This window comes from Corythoichthys intestinalis, chromosome 5, assembly GCF_030265065.1.
Source record: "Corythoichthys intestinalis isolate RoL2023-P3 chromosome 5, ASM3026506v1, whole genome shotgun sequence".
NCBI lineage: Eukaryota > Metazoa > Chordata > Actinopteri > Syngnathiformes > Syngnathidae > Corythoichthys > Corythoichthys intestinalis.
In genome coordinates, this window is record NC_080399.1 from 9,654,865 (window position 1) to 9,669,499 (window position 14,635).

Here is a 14,635-nt window from a genome sequence, read left to right on the forward strand (position 1 = left end):
CGATCGCGTCATCTCACTCCCTCTACCTGCTCTTTTTTCGTCAGACAGTGCACGTGCTCTGGAGTTGCTTCTTAAAGTTAATGATTGACCAATTTTTGGGTTTGTTGCTGCCAGAGACACGAATTTTGAAGTGCTGCATGCGTCAATCATCATCATTTAACTTGTTAAACAGTAATACTACTTGATTCTTGTTTAAAAATAATTTGGTAGGAGTTACATGTTTAAAACTTATAATTATTACATTTGAAGTGCTTAAAACCCATTTATTGAAATATATATACATCATATTTAATTATACTTTGGGGGAAAAAAAAACATGTCTTATATGTATCTCTTTCCAATGTTAAATCTGAATAAATACTTTGAACATAGAGAGAAAAATTTAAAAAAATAAAAAATAAAAAATTGGAGTGCGCTACTTCACGGTTTTTCACTTATCGCGGCGGGTTCTGGTCCCCATTAATTGCGAAAAACGAGGGATCACTGTATAGCCCAAATCCTCTTTTTAGAGCCTCTCAATAGCAAATATATTCTTATCATTTTGTTATGTTAAATTTCCAAATTTAAAAGAAAAAAAAAAGGAAAAAAACATTTTCCTTTTCGTTGTTTCATGTTTTTTTAAAGGATGTTTCCATGTTTTTTTTAAAAAGGATTTTAAAAAAGTAAATTAATATTCTCCATCTCTTTTCAAATTTAATTTTTTTTTCGTGTTTTTCATTCTTAAATCAAAAAACATGGAAAAACAGCTTGTTCTGACAAGTTTCAATTATACGCTGGTTCAGGAATTTTCAACGCGCACTCACCACGTGTCGATGTCAGCCGGCAGAATCAGATAAAACGACGTGGCCGATGGTAATCCAAAGTGTCAAATAGTCAATTGCCACGTTTACATGGAGCCAAATATTCCAATTACAGTCGGAATATTTGTTCAAACCGAATAAATGTGTTCCATATAAACACCTCATTCAGAATGAACAGGCCCAAACCGAATGGAATTTCATTCCGATTCACAGGGGTAGAATATTCCTTTTCCCAAACCGATTAGAAGTAAAATTATATCATGTAAACAGGGAAGCGGAATGGTGTCTGGCTGCGTTCTTTCTGCACATGCTCCGTACTGACGTGGTGACGTCACTTGGTGACGTAAGTAACGTCACATGCAACATGGCTTCCAAGCACACGCACCCACACAACTTTTTAAATGAACGGCGTGTCATTCTGAAGTTTTGTTTCCACTCGAAAAGTTAGAACAGCAGCTGATCCGACGATCGATCTCCATGTTTTGCAACGTGACGCTTTGTTTTGATTAATTTGCGCATGTCAGACGGCAGTTGTCAAACGTCCTTTCGGAATAAAGGCAGACATATGTAAACGCTGGATCGGAATAGATGAAGTGACATGTAAACAGCTGATGTGAAATTTCCATTCGGAATGATTTGAATCGGTATGAATAAAAGTCAGCATGTAAATGTGGCTAATGAGTATGGTCAAGCTAATTGTGGTCATTCATCCAAAGTCATGTCATGAGGTCAAATAACAAAACAAAAAATGTGATCTTGGCGTCTTCAAACTTTCAAACAAACAAAAAAATATTCGTGCGACTCTGCGGTCATCTATAACATACACGTGCGTTTGCGTACATATGCGTGGGTGTGGTTCAAAATTATATATTATATTATACTATATACTTACACATGCGTAGTGTTGACGTCATCGCCCATACAGACCCTACCCACGTGACGTCACAACTCCGCCCTCCTGACTGGTGCCGCCCAATTGTCCGTCAACACATCGTGTTTACCTGTTACGGCTACGTACATTCCTCCTATTTACGGCGTGTTTTTCTGCTCGTTAACATTAATAATCAAAATGGTGAAGGCGTGTGTGGCGGTCGGTTGCAATAACAGAGAAGATAGACGGAGAGACTTGAAGTTCTACCGGATTCCGAGAGACTCGGAGAGGAGAGAGTGAGATGGGCTGCTGCAATTCGACGAGAAAACTGGGCTCCAAACGATTACCACAGATTATGTAGCAGTCATTTTATATCTGGTAAGATGCATTTAATATATATTTAGAGAGTTTGGGGCTGACAACCACAATTAAGATCATTGCTAGGCTAATCGCCGACAACATACACGTATGTATGTAGTGAGAGTGCTATCGCTAAACGCCCTAAAAGCCCTAGCTCCATTGACAAATGACATGAAATACATTAGACTTGACAGTGGATGTTAGCAAGAACAAAAGATTTTGAATTGAAAATTTCGTAACTCACCTTCCGAGCACAAGATTCCTGCCGAATTTTCGTGTACGAGGACCTGTTTCACCCAACCAGCAACGTAGCATTTATAAGCCTCCAAGCTCTTAAAGTTTTTCAAACTTTCGTGAGAATAGGCTGATTTTGTGTGGACAAGATAGTTGTAAATGTCAGGGTAGCTAGCAGATGTCAGGCAAATACGGCGAAGACAGCGGGTCGAAAATCATCGATTTAGGCATCAAATATGGATCTGGCGAATGGATAAACTGAAGCTTTTCCACATAACGCCTTTTATGCAACGCATCCAGTGAGTTTACGGCATCCGAAAGCACCGGGTCTTCCATGAAATGCATTATAAATTGCTCGATCAATTGAGACCATTAATAATACAGACACAAAATGACGGACAAGGGGGCGGAACAATACAGCGATCACGTGATTTTGTGACGTCGGCGGGTAGGGTCTATTGGCGGCACTGCCGCATTACATCACTTAACATAAAAACTGCTCCAACACAGTTAATATTCTCATTTATCTATTTTGATACGTACTGGATGTCTATCACTGTCATCGGTACTGAAACATGATAACTTACTGCCAGTAGTGTTAGATTTTTAAACACTTACGCTGGTAGAACTTCATCCTGAAGGAAGCTTGCGAGGCACACAGGGTCTTTTGTCAAGGATATAATTCTGAGCATTTCAGCCACCTTAAACACACAAGTTTTTCATATTTTAATCTTCATATATGTTCCGTGATTTCCTATCAACTTCCTTATGCAAGAGTAACTCTTCCTTTACCTCCTCTGCCATCTGTTCAGCATCAAACCCATTAGCCTCGTCAGAGGAGATAAGTCTGCATAACTCCAACCTGAGCAGAGCTTGAAGCTGACACCTAGTGGAGACAAGATACATGACAAGCATTTAAAGACATTTTCTAGATTTTATTCATAAAAAAAGGCAGAAGTAAATAACACATCCACACTCACTCTCTAACTTTACGATCCACATCAGCATTAGAGCTGTAAATCTGCCTGATGGTTCTGCTGCTTTTAAGAAGGTGCTGCTGAAAAAACTGAAGAATCTTGACCTGCCATTGAAACACCTGTAAAGTTTCCATGAAGCTAGCATTGACAAACTAGTCTGAAAGAAATGAAAAGTCTCACCTGGAGCTCAGATTCTGCCACAAGGAACGTTTTCACAACAGTTAAAAGCTGTTGGCCAGCTGTGAGTACAGAGGAGTCTCTCTCGGCGATGCTTTTTTCATAAGTGGATTGCAAGTGAGAAAGCAGTTCCACTTCACTGCTGAAAGCTGACGAGAAAATTCAATATAGTCAATATATGTAAACAAATGCTATTGTTAATTTTAAAAGAGGCTAAATTTTGAAAAAATAGTAGTTAAGAGGTTTGAAGTTGCTACATTGTCAACATGGGTCCTGCTGAAAACATCTATTAATACCTTCCAAAAATCCATTTCACTGTTCGCAAACTCCGCATTTTTTTTAAACATTGGTTATAACACAGATTGGGGTGTTATGTTGTTTATTGAAATGGATACTGACTGATCATGTTGGCTCCTCCCACTTTATTCTTGTTGCTTGATCGCCTCTTCGCTAGTCTCTCCGCCCCTTTACTCTCCGACGTCGCCGGCTCAACGTCGACCTGGCTTTTCTGGGCTTTCACGTTGAGCCTAGCAACGTTCAGCATCTGCAATGAGCGGCTCATGGTCTTCATCTTCTGCTTCACTGGAGTGCGTTGCGCACCTCCTGTGTTGAGGAGGAGGGGTAAAATTGAAAAATTCACATTTCACTGTGCTTTTATGTGGATGGATTGATGTTTTCTTACGTTTTTTGCCTCTCTTGTTATCGGGTCCCTTTGATGACTGATACAAATCTGCCAGTTCATCGATCAGCTCCGTTTCCAAAAGAAGCTCCTCTTCCTCATTTTGGTCGGGCGCGGCGTGAAGCAGCCTGATAAGTTGAACTTATAGTTATTCAAAGAGATGTTATAAAATAACAACTTAAGCACGCTCTCTCTACCTTAATGACTCCATTAAATTGGAAGTGACTCCCGAGTGATCTGAATGAGGGAACCAAGTCTCCAATAATCCAAAGTTTGGTGTGCAATGGCTGAGTTCCTGCTGTGCCCACTCAGGAATTGCATCAGGAACATTCTGTTGCTCTGAGGAAAAACATAAAAATAAATAACAAAACTGTTTTAGTAGTTAGACAGGGTGCTTAACTAATTTCTTCCATTACCAGTGATAGACGTCCAATCCATTTTTGACTGTTTAACCTCCAAGTCAAATTGGATTGGACGTCTATCACCGTCAATGGCGCGGTGAAGGCGTTAAAAATCAAAATGTCTTATACTTACCATCAGTGATGTCATTGTCTTCCTCCATCATGTCATATATGACGCCCAGCACACTGTTGACGACTTCCGGAAGGTCAGGTGAGATTTCATGTGCGGTGGATGTGGCAGTGATTTCTGTATCGAGATCGTGTTGGTGCGGAGTGAGTTTAGGCTGGAGCACCGTGAGCAGAGCGGTGAAGTTGGACAACGGGGAGAGGACGGCTGAGGACGACTGCTCGCTGTAGTTCACTTCGGCAAACTGGAGGGAACCAAAAATATTTATTCATTCATTCATTTTCCATGCCGCTTTTCCTCACGAGGGTCGCGGAGGTGCTGGAGCCTATCCCAGCCAACTACGGGCAGTAGGCAGGGGACACCCTGAACTGGTTGCCAATTTAGTCAATGAGAAAACACACAGTAAAAAAATAATAAAATCAAGTCAGTTAAAACTCAACATTTTAAGCAAACTGGACTTAAGTAGTTTGAACTCAACTTTTTAAGAACGCGGCAGCAGAGCATGCAGACAACTAAGATAAACACCCTGGCTGACTGCTCAGTTGACAGCTGAGTGAAGTCTAAATTCACACAACTTATAATAATAGTTCAGTTCACTTAGAATTAATCTAAATATTCCGCAAAATTTGATAATGCACGCTTTTTCTACTGAATCCTTTGAGGTTCATAACAATTTTTTTTACCTGAGTGTTAGACATAATTTACACTGTTTCTCAATGTTGCCGCAGCCTTAGTTTATAGGGCCTACAGAGCTGTGGCAACCCAGACAAGGACTGGAAACTGGTCTTGTGATTGGCTGATGATGAACACGGTAACAAAACAAACAAAATTGAGATGTGTAAATCATCTTTTAAAATGGGAAAATCTCTGTTTAACGATTGACATTGGTTTTAGAAGTATTTCTAAAAAACATGTTTCTTTAATGGTTATTAAAATATTATGACCATTTCATGAATAAAGTGCAAATCCTACATTGTCCACCTTTAAGTTACCATGACAAATGTTTTTTTTTTTTTTTTTTTCAAGGGAAGTTCAGAATTTCTGACATTAGGCCTAATGTTTGAGTTAGCGGGGATTTTATTAGTCGATGGAGTTGATTTCAACAAATTTCGTGCAGTCCGTCAGTTATTTGTTAGTTTCAGGGCTCCAGAGTGGCTAAGCTAGTGCAAGTCAATGGTATTAGAATACCTTTAAAATGACACCCTTTATGAAAAATCTGATTGGCAATGAATAATTATTATAATACTATTATATTGTACTGTACTATAATGTTAATGCTCGCTATTTTTTTAAAGAATTGTTTGGAATCATGTTGGAAGGGCGAATTCAGTGTTCTGAATCTGTTTACATTCCATTCTTTTGCACTAGTTAATGCTATCAGCATTTGAACTAATTGTTTATTTGTGATTCATTATTGTTATTTATGTGCTTATTTGTACTTCAAAAAAGAATTAAAGTGTTCCAAAATGTTTTTGTGAATTGATAAGCGTCAACAAAAACGTCATTGCTAAATTTGTTAAAAAATTTAAAAAAATTTTTTTTTTAAATCATTAGATAAGTCGACTAATTGTAAAAATAGTCGGCTGACTAATCGGGAGAAAATTAGTCGTTTGGGACAGCCCTATAACAAAGTCTGATCATTTCAAAATGAAGATCATTGTTCAAATTTAAAATACCCATATGGCCAAAACAATGTCACACCAAACTTCCATAATTCATTTCATTCAGTGGGACTATTTTTTTATGCATAGTGTGACCACAATAGAGAGGAGTGCGTTGGCCACTCGTGCTCAGTCTGCTGGAGAGTCCCTTTCGTTCCCACAAAAAAAAAAAAAAAAAAAAAAAAAAAAATCAGCGGTGAAAAACCGATGTGATATCACTCCGCCCTGTGTGTGTTTTTTTGTGCTCAATGTATTTATTCAGATTTTGCATTGGAAAGAAATACATACAAGACATGTTTTTTTCCTCACTTCCCCCCCCAAAGTGATTTAAAAAATGTATATAAATAAATGTTTTTTAAGCACTTCAAATGTCATAATTATGATCAGTTTTAAACATAACTGTCCAACCAATTCATTTTTAAATAAGAATAAACTACTGTAGTAGATAAATGCATCGCTTTATTAAATGCTTCTGTTTATCTACCTAAGCTGTGACAGTTGGAGTGACATGTAGAAATTTCAAACTCCTCATGATCACTTCTGGCATTTATGTCTCCAACATCTTCACACACACACACATTCACTCCAGCGCGGCTTCCTTGCAGAAACTGTTTAACAATTTAAACGATGATTGACAGATGCCCATGTGAAGTCTGCTTCTTTGGCCAGATCAAAGCCATCGGTGACTTTAATAAGCAAGTGCAGCAGTGACTGAGAGGAACAAAGGCCTGGGAGAGGGAGGGGTGTGAGGCTGTGCGGAGATCCGAAAGCAAGGCGTATGTGGATTAAAAAAAAAAAAAAAAAAAAACTATCGCACGTGCTTGCGATAGGACTATCGCGCACGCGCACATCGCGATGGCGATGTTTAAACGATATATCGTTCAGGCTTAATTGCATGGGTCATCAGTGATTCTCATGCTTGCATATGTTGTTTTTTTATTGGTATGATAAGCAAGCACCATTGACTCGCACTAGCTTAGCCACTCTGGAGCCCTGAAACTAATATATAACAGACAAACTGCACGGAATTTGTTGAAAACAACTCTAGCGACTAATGAAACCCCCGCTAACTCTAAGATTAAGCCTTGTGTCAAAAATTCTGAACTTCCGCTTTAACAGTGTCGCAACACAGGCTCATCATATTACTCACCATATGCAGCGAATGTGCTGAAAGGTCCATTAGGACGTCCTGGAAGAAAGAAGTGCCTTGCTCGCTAGGTTCAGAACACTGAAGCAACCACGACTCGGTGGAGGTGTGCGACAGGGACAAGGCGTCCCAACCCTGCAGCACACCCATCAGACAAACTTCCACACCATGAGCAAGAGGTTGCTGTCTGCGGGACACAGTCTCGATAGTCACGGCACAGCTCTGGGCAACGTCACCTAAAAAAGGGGAATTGCGTGTTGAAAGGCATATCACGATCAAATCATTTTAGAATAAATTATTCATTCATTCATTCATTCATTCCATTTTTCCATGCCGCTTTTTCCTTCTAGCGATTATTTGTTTGGATGATTTGTACATATGTTGAAAATCTTTGTTGGTTTTATGCTTCAAAACCAACTATTGTTGTTGTTTACTTGGTATTATTTAAGCCTGTAGGGTCCAAGTAATCATTTTTGGTCATTTAAAAAATAGGTCTTATCCACTGTAATTTTCGCACTATAAGGCGCACCTGACTATAAGCCTCCACCCACCAAATTTGGCACGAAAACAGCATTTGTTCATAGATAAGACGCACTGGACTATAAGCCGCAGCTGTCCTCACAGTATTACGGGATATTTACACCAAAAGATATTAACTGGTAACACTTTATTTGACAGTGGCGTCATACGCCTGTCATAAGACCAAATGAACCACCATGAAGCTTTGAACCAATGCGCTGCAAAGCTTCATTGCTTCAAAAATTGTCATTGCCATCACTGCTCCCTTGGAGGAGACAGTCAACCTCTGCTGCCACCTGCTGTTAACACTGTTGTTGCCCAACATGCCTCTTCGCATGCATTGCAGCACTATAGATGTAAATAACAAGGCAAGGCAAGGCAAATTTATTTATATAGCACAATTCAACACAAGGTAAATCAAAATTAATCTTCTGTGCTAATTATTTCTTCAGTTACTGTTCCAGTTATTTCATTAATTGCTAGTTATGGTATTGGTGACACTTTATTTGACAGTTGCGCAATAAAACTGTCATTAGACAATAATAATTATGACATGACACTTTCATGAGCATTAATGAATGCTTATAACAGATGTTATTTAGTGTTATCCGACAAATTAGCTCACTATTGGATGCAGAAGATCCAAGCTAGACATAAATGGAGTTACTGACATAATTTGCCGGATGACGCCAAATGACAACTGTAATAAGCATTCAGTAATGCCCATGATACTGTCAGGTCATAGTTATGGTTGTCTTAGGACGCCGCTGCTAAATCAAGTTGTCAGGGAAGTTCAACTTTGAACTCCAAGACAAGTGTGACCTCGATAGGTCGATTAGAGAAATGATTACGACCCCAACCATGGATTGCTTTTCTTTGAAGGCTTTATGTACAAGAGCTCTCGGGTACAGAGGCGGAGCCACGCACAAATCGCCTCTCCACATGTGGACAAAAGAGAAATGCAGGGCATGCCTCTATTTATGGGTTGACATCATAGAAACAAAACCGAAATTTACTATAGCATATCCTGGTAAACACATCTCAAGTTACAGAAAAACATCTCTCATAAGGGAAAACCACCTCAAGTTGCAACCTTGAACACCGGCTGTGGCTAGAACGAAGTCTGATAAGCGACAGTTGCCACTTGCCACATTGTATTCATTCAGGGCATATTGGAAAACATAGGAACATAACAGTCCATATTTGGGCATATTGTGATACCGTCTAGAGTCGTCAAGGCCATGAGAAGGCACACTCAACAGATAAATATAACAATGATACTCTATACTACAATGTTCTCATGCAAGCATAACAAAAGCATACAAAATATAATGTATAAATGTCGTGTTTTAGGAATGAATAAAATTCTCTCACACAAGTGTTACTTATTAACCCAAATAAATCAACAAATAAGCCACACTGGACTATAAACTGCAGGATTCAACATGAGGGAAAAAAGTAGCGGTTTATAGTCCGAAAATTACGGTAATAACTAGGGCTGTCAAACGATTAAAATTTTTAATCGAGTTAATCACATCTTAAAAATTAATTAATCGTAATTAATCGCAATTCAAACCATCTCCAAAATATACCATATTTTTCTGTAAATTATTGTTGGAATGGAAAGATAAGACAAGACGGATATATACATATAACATACTGTACATAATAGAGGTGTGCAAAATTTCCGATTCTTAGATTATTCGCGATTCGGCCGTGGAAGATTCGAGAACGATTCACAAACATCCAAATTCCGATTATTGAAATATGCCAAGTAAAGCAGAAGTACGACACACTCAGCGCGCCGCGCGGTCTTCGGTACGCAATTAGGGACGGAGCGAGAGTAGCTAAACATCATGCTTCTCATTACCCGGCCCCTCGGGTAACGCCAATGCTCAACTCACGGCTCTAGCTCAACTCATGCCACGAGATAAAAAAAAAAAAAAACAACATACCTGACTGCTGCCGAAAAGCTGCTACAAGCCACATTATGTTACGGTAGATATCATTTATATAGGACTAGATGCATTATAGCTTCGGTATCGTTACCAGCACATCTACAAAAAACTAGATGCGGGCGTTAGTAACGGCCGCCATCTTAAAGGAGTACACTTCCCTGCAAGGCTGTTGTTGCGAACCTTCCAAGCGAACCTAATTAACTTTTTATCTAAAATACTCCTAAATCGGTAAAATATTGACTTGAATCTATTTTTAAAATAGTTTTAAAACTTTTACATGTTGAAAGTAGACAAAAGAGAAATTATGGAATAACAGGAGCAATTTTAACAACTTTAACGGTTGATTCACAACATTAAATTAATTGAAAGTAGTTTAAAGCTGCTGATATAGAATGGGGACTGGAGTTTTTTTATTTACTGTTATTTTTGTATATTTGTTTACTGCTATATGTTAACTTGATATTGAAATAGTAGTTTGGTTTAGCCTGAGAGGATTTTTGAACAATTTTGGAACTAATGTACAAAACAAAAACAAAAACAAAAAAACAAAAAAACAAAACAAAACAAAAAAAAAAAGGAGTGGGGTGCATCAATAATCGTTTTATAATCGAATCGGAGCCTCTGAATCGTAATCGTAATCGAATCGTTAGGTGCCCAAAGATTCCCAGCTCTAGTACATAAGTACTGTAATTGTTTATTATAACAATAAATCCACAAATGGCATTATTAACAATTTTTCTGTTAAAGGGATCCATGGATAGAAAGACTTGTAGTTCTTAAAAGAGAAATGTTATAGTTACAAGTTATAGTATTTTTATATTAAAAATTTAAAACCCCTCTTGATGTTTTCGCTTTAATAAAATTTTCAATCAAAATTAGAGTTATAATAATAATAATAATAATAATAATAACAATAAGAAGAATAGAGTGACCAAAGTCTGAGTAAGTTTTATGTGTATTTTGCATAGCTATTTTGATTGGGAATGCCAGTTCACTTTGCATTGTTGTTTAACTGTGAGAGAATAGGGCCTCAGTACTCCAGACCGAAGTGCTTTTCTTTTTGATAACATTTCTTTGGAGAGAGAGGAATATTATTTTTGTTGTGCTTTCACTAAATGATAGTTATGTTTGTTGAGAAGGAGTTGCCAAAGCTTATGCCAATAAACGGCGCGGTCCAATGAACGCCTGTGTCCACTCGCCTTTATAACATATATATCTCTGTACATATTTTACCCAAAATACAACAAGAGACACATAATTGCCACTAAAAGAAAGAAAACTTACAGAAATATGTGTGGAGCACAAATAGCACAATGCAAAAGCATAAACGTCTCTCAACTACTAATTCTCCCACTATTAGAACATAAGTATGGAACGGCGCTGCCCCCAAGCGGCCGGTGGCATTCTCTTCAGTCTTAATGGCATAAACGGCGTCATTGTAATATGTTTGAGGCAATGCGTGAGCGGGTCATTCAGTGCATGCGTTAATTGTAGGGCTGCAGCTATTGATGATTTTAGTAGTCGATTAATCGATTAACCATTTAGTTCGAATAATCAAGTATTCGGATAAGGAACATAAAAAAATGCAAATACCTGAGCTGAGCCTCAAACAGTATAAAAAAATAAATGAAGCTGTATGTACAACAAAAGAACAATTGGCTAATTTACATAGCAAAAGTCCGCTAGCTTAATGCTATAAAATGCTAACTTTTTTTTAACACAATGCTCCAAACAAATGGTTCAGACACATATTCCCACAAAAAAAAAAAACAAAAAAAAAAAACGGCCAAATATACCTATAAACTAAATTACGATTACATTAAAAAAACTTAAGCTAAGTTTTTGTTAGAGTAGAGGCATTGTATCCACCCAAATCAATAAAGCTAAATGCAAACACTTTCAAAACAAACCATTACAACGCCACTTTAATTAAACGAATACGCGAAGCAGCAACATTTAACTCAAATCTTTTTTTATAATCGAATACTCGAGTAAATCGATTAATCGTTGCAGCACTAGTTAATTGCGTCAAATATTTTAACATGATAAATTAAAAAAATTAATTACCACCCGTTAACGCGATAAATTTGACAGCTGCAGTAATAACAAATTACTATCATGAATTATTGTACTTTTTTAAGGCAGCGGTTATGTATTTGGTTCTATATGTCTATATTTGTGTTCAAAATGACTAAAGAACGATAAAATGATTACTCTGAAGCTTGCAGGATTTGTTTGGAATATGAAATGGAAGAAGTTATTTAATTTTGGGATAAAGAGGTCAAAGGTCAGAAAAGGAATTATGCAGTAACTCAAGAAGGGATAACGACATTGTCATCAAACTTGCAGTTTATGTTTTTAATATGAAACAGAAGAGGTGATTACATTTTGGGGTATTGAGGTCAAAGGTCAAAAACTAGAGGTGATTACATTTTGGGGTATTGAGGTCAAAGGTCAAAAACTAGAGAATATTAACTGATAATATGTTGAAATTTCAAGAATCTGGACAATTTCAAGTTAAAAATGGTTTCTAAAGCTTTTGTTGGCTAATACAGGGGCCTGTGTTTAACCATGTGCCCTATCCCGGAAGAATTTAACAAAGACAATATTTATTAAATTGATGAGACAGTAAATATATTTACCTGTGACCATATGCAGCATGCCCTCCGTGACAGGAAAGGCACAGCGGTACAGATTTTCGGATGACAGTAAATACTCAAGACTGGACCGGAAGGGGAAACTGCCTAAGTCAGTCTTCCCTGTGTAATGACGGTTCAATAAGGCCACTGCGGGGATCACTTTGCCGCCCACCTGTGTCAGGACCTGGGCCAACTTGTTAAAGCCCAAATTGTCCTCATACTGCATGTCCTGAAATGAATAAAAATACATTTCATGGATTCACAATTATTAAGTTGCTTCCATTGTAAAGTATCTTATCAAAGTGAATGAATATCAGTCCACCCATTTTCTATACTTACATGCAATGTACTGTCTACCCAGTGCAGCACAACCTGCCTCTGAATCAACATGTCCTGGATACTTTTGGATAGAATGTACTCAGATACATCTGCATGCACGTCAATGTTCTCAATGCAGAGGTAGTCCACGAGTTGTGTCCAGCTCCGTGGACATTCCGATACAACAAACACCACATTTTTGCTGTGGTTTGCAAGGTTGTCTTCAAGCGGTAATGCTGGCTTGCCAGTTTGGTTTGTCTTCCTGGGCCTTAGCGACAATTTAGTAGGAGAGGTGATGTCTGGTCGGTCCCATTGGAAATCCAGGAGGATTTCTTTGAGGGAGTTTTGCACAGAAGCAGACTGGCTACACTGCTGGGACGCGAGGTGTATCTCTCTGCCGTCAAACTTGCCATCGAATTCCAAGAGGAAGTCCTCGAAAGTTTTTTGGCGAAGCTCTTTGAAGTCCGAACCCCTTGTTATGAGGCTGGCACTGCGACTAGTCTTGGATCGGAAGAATTTGTAACCCCAGCGTACTTTGTCGAAGCCATACTTGTAGCCGTGGTGAAGCAAAATTTGCAGAATCCCACGTTTCAGGAGGTGATTCCTGACTTTCAGCCGATCGTCTGACTCTTGAGCTCCGTAATCCACGTCGACGACAAATACTAGGTTGTGTAGAGCCATTCCGTCCAAGAGCGATTGTTTATTATCTTCGACTACACGTCATTAAAACTACTACTACTAAAACAATATAATGTGATCAGAGAGCCGTCACTGCTCAACTATTAGCCCATTATTGTATTAATAAGTACGCCATTTAGCGAAGATGACATATCAAGGAAAGTAATGTTTCTTCACGCTAGCAAGATAGCATATTCGCTACCACGACTCACTTGACATGGTACATATTCTTCCCTTACAAGTCCAAGTGCTCCACGTTTGTCGTTCTTAACACTGACATAGTCCATAGCAAATAATCCCACTTTTTTACGTTGGTGCCACAAAAAGTTTCCAAACTAAATTTACTATCAAAGTTACTTGGTGTTCGCCATTTTCTCGTCGTCGTACCTTGTTAACCGTTCGCGCTTCTCAAACTAGGCCCCGCCTTCTCTACGCTGATTGGGCAAACGCTGTTAACAACAATAACCTCATTGGTCCAACATGGGAGGGGTTACTATATAGCGATTCGCTAGCTATCCGTTTTTGGAATGCGATTGGTTGCCTTTACCATCTGTCACGTTGCATGACACCGGTACCGCCCCGTCTTTAACTTTTAAATGGAGACGTAGTAAAAAATATAAAATATACAATAAATAATATACTAAAAAAATAATTTTATATATATGAAGGGAAATGTAAATGATGAATTTAACTATTTCATCAGACCCTTTCCGAAAAAAAAGAAAAAAAAATTAATTAAAAAGTTCATAGTTCCATAATTCCATTCAAAGAGCCAAATCTATGATTTAACCCTTTAGAGGGCAAGGAACTATTTTTGGTAATAAAAGAACCCCTTTGTCCACGTATTGTTATTATTATTGCTGTTGTTTTCATTGCAATTTTCAATGTCTAAAATGATGAATTAATAAAATAAAATCTATTTTAAAAATTAAATTAATAAAACATTTAAAATGTTCAGACTGAATGAGAATACTTATCTTTCAATGCCAATGACGGCACTAGATGTCCAATCCATTTTGACTGGGAGATATTGGCAGCGAATGATCGTCTTTCTAAAGGGTTTAACTATTTCAATTATTTATTTTCACA

At 38.0% G+C, this 14,635-nt stretch overlaps 1 protein-coding gene across 3 annotated transcripts in view; it reads right to left on the reverse strand.

The window, feature by feature from the left end:
* ticrr (TopBP1-interacting, checkpoint, and replication regulator) overlaps positions 1-13,982 on the reverse strand; it is a 32,157-nt gene extending 18,175 nt beyond the window's left edge. For 2 of the 3 annotated variants that reach the window (XM_057835611.1, XM_057835609.1), the window contains exons 1-11: positions 12,890-13,982; positions 12,554-12,779; positions 7,438-7,670; positions 4,633-4,870; positions 4,296-4,437; positions 4,102-4,226; positions 3,819-4,022; positions 3,423-3,568; positions 3,246-3,361; positions 3,058-3,151; positions 2,884-2,966 (exon numbers count right to left, since the gene is read on the reverse strand). In XM_057835611.1, coding sequence (XP_057691594.1) covers positions 2,884-2,966; positions 3,058-3,151; positions 3,246-3,361; positions 3,423-3,568; positions 3,819-4,022; positions 4,102-4,226; positions 4,296-4,437; positions 4,633-4,870; positions 7,438-7,670; positions 12,554-12,779; positions 12,890-13,549 — 2,267 coding nt within the window. In that variant the 5' untranslated portion in view covers positions 13,550-13,982. The remainder of the gene's footprint in view (positions 1-2,883; positions 2,967-3,057; positions 3,152-3,245; positions 3,362-3,422; positions 3,569-3,818; positions 4,023-4,101; positions 4,227-4,295; positions 4,438-4,632; positions 4,871-7,437; positions 7,671-12,553; positions 12,780-12,889) is intronic. The other variant, XM_057835612.1, reaches the window with a different exon arrangement.
* Positions 13,983-14,635: the final 653 nt, after the last annotated feature.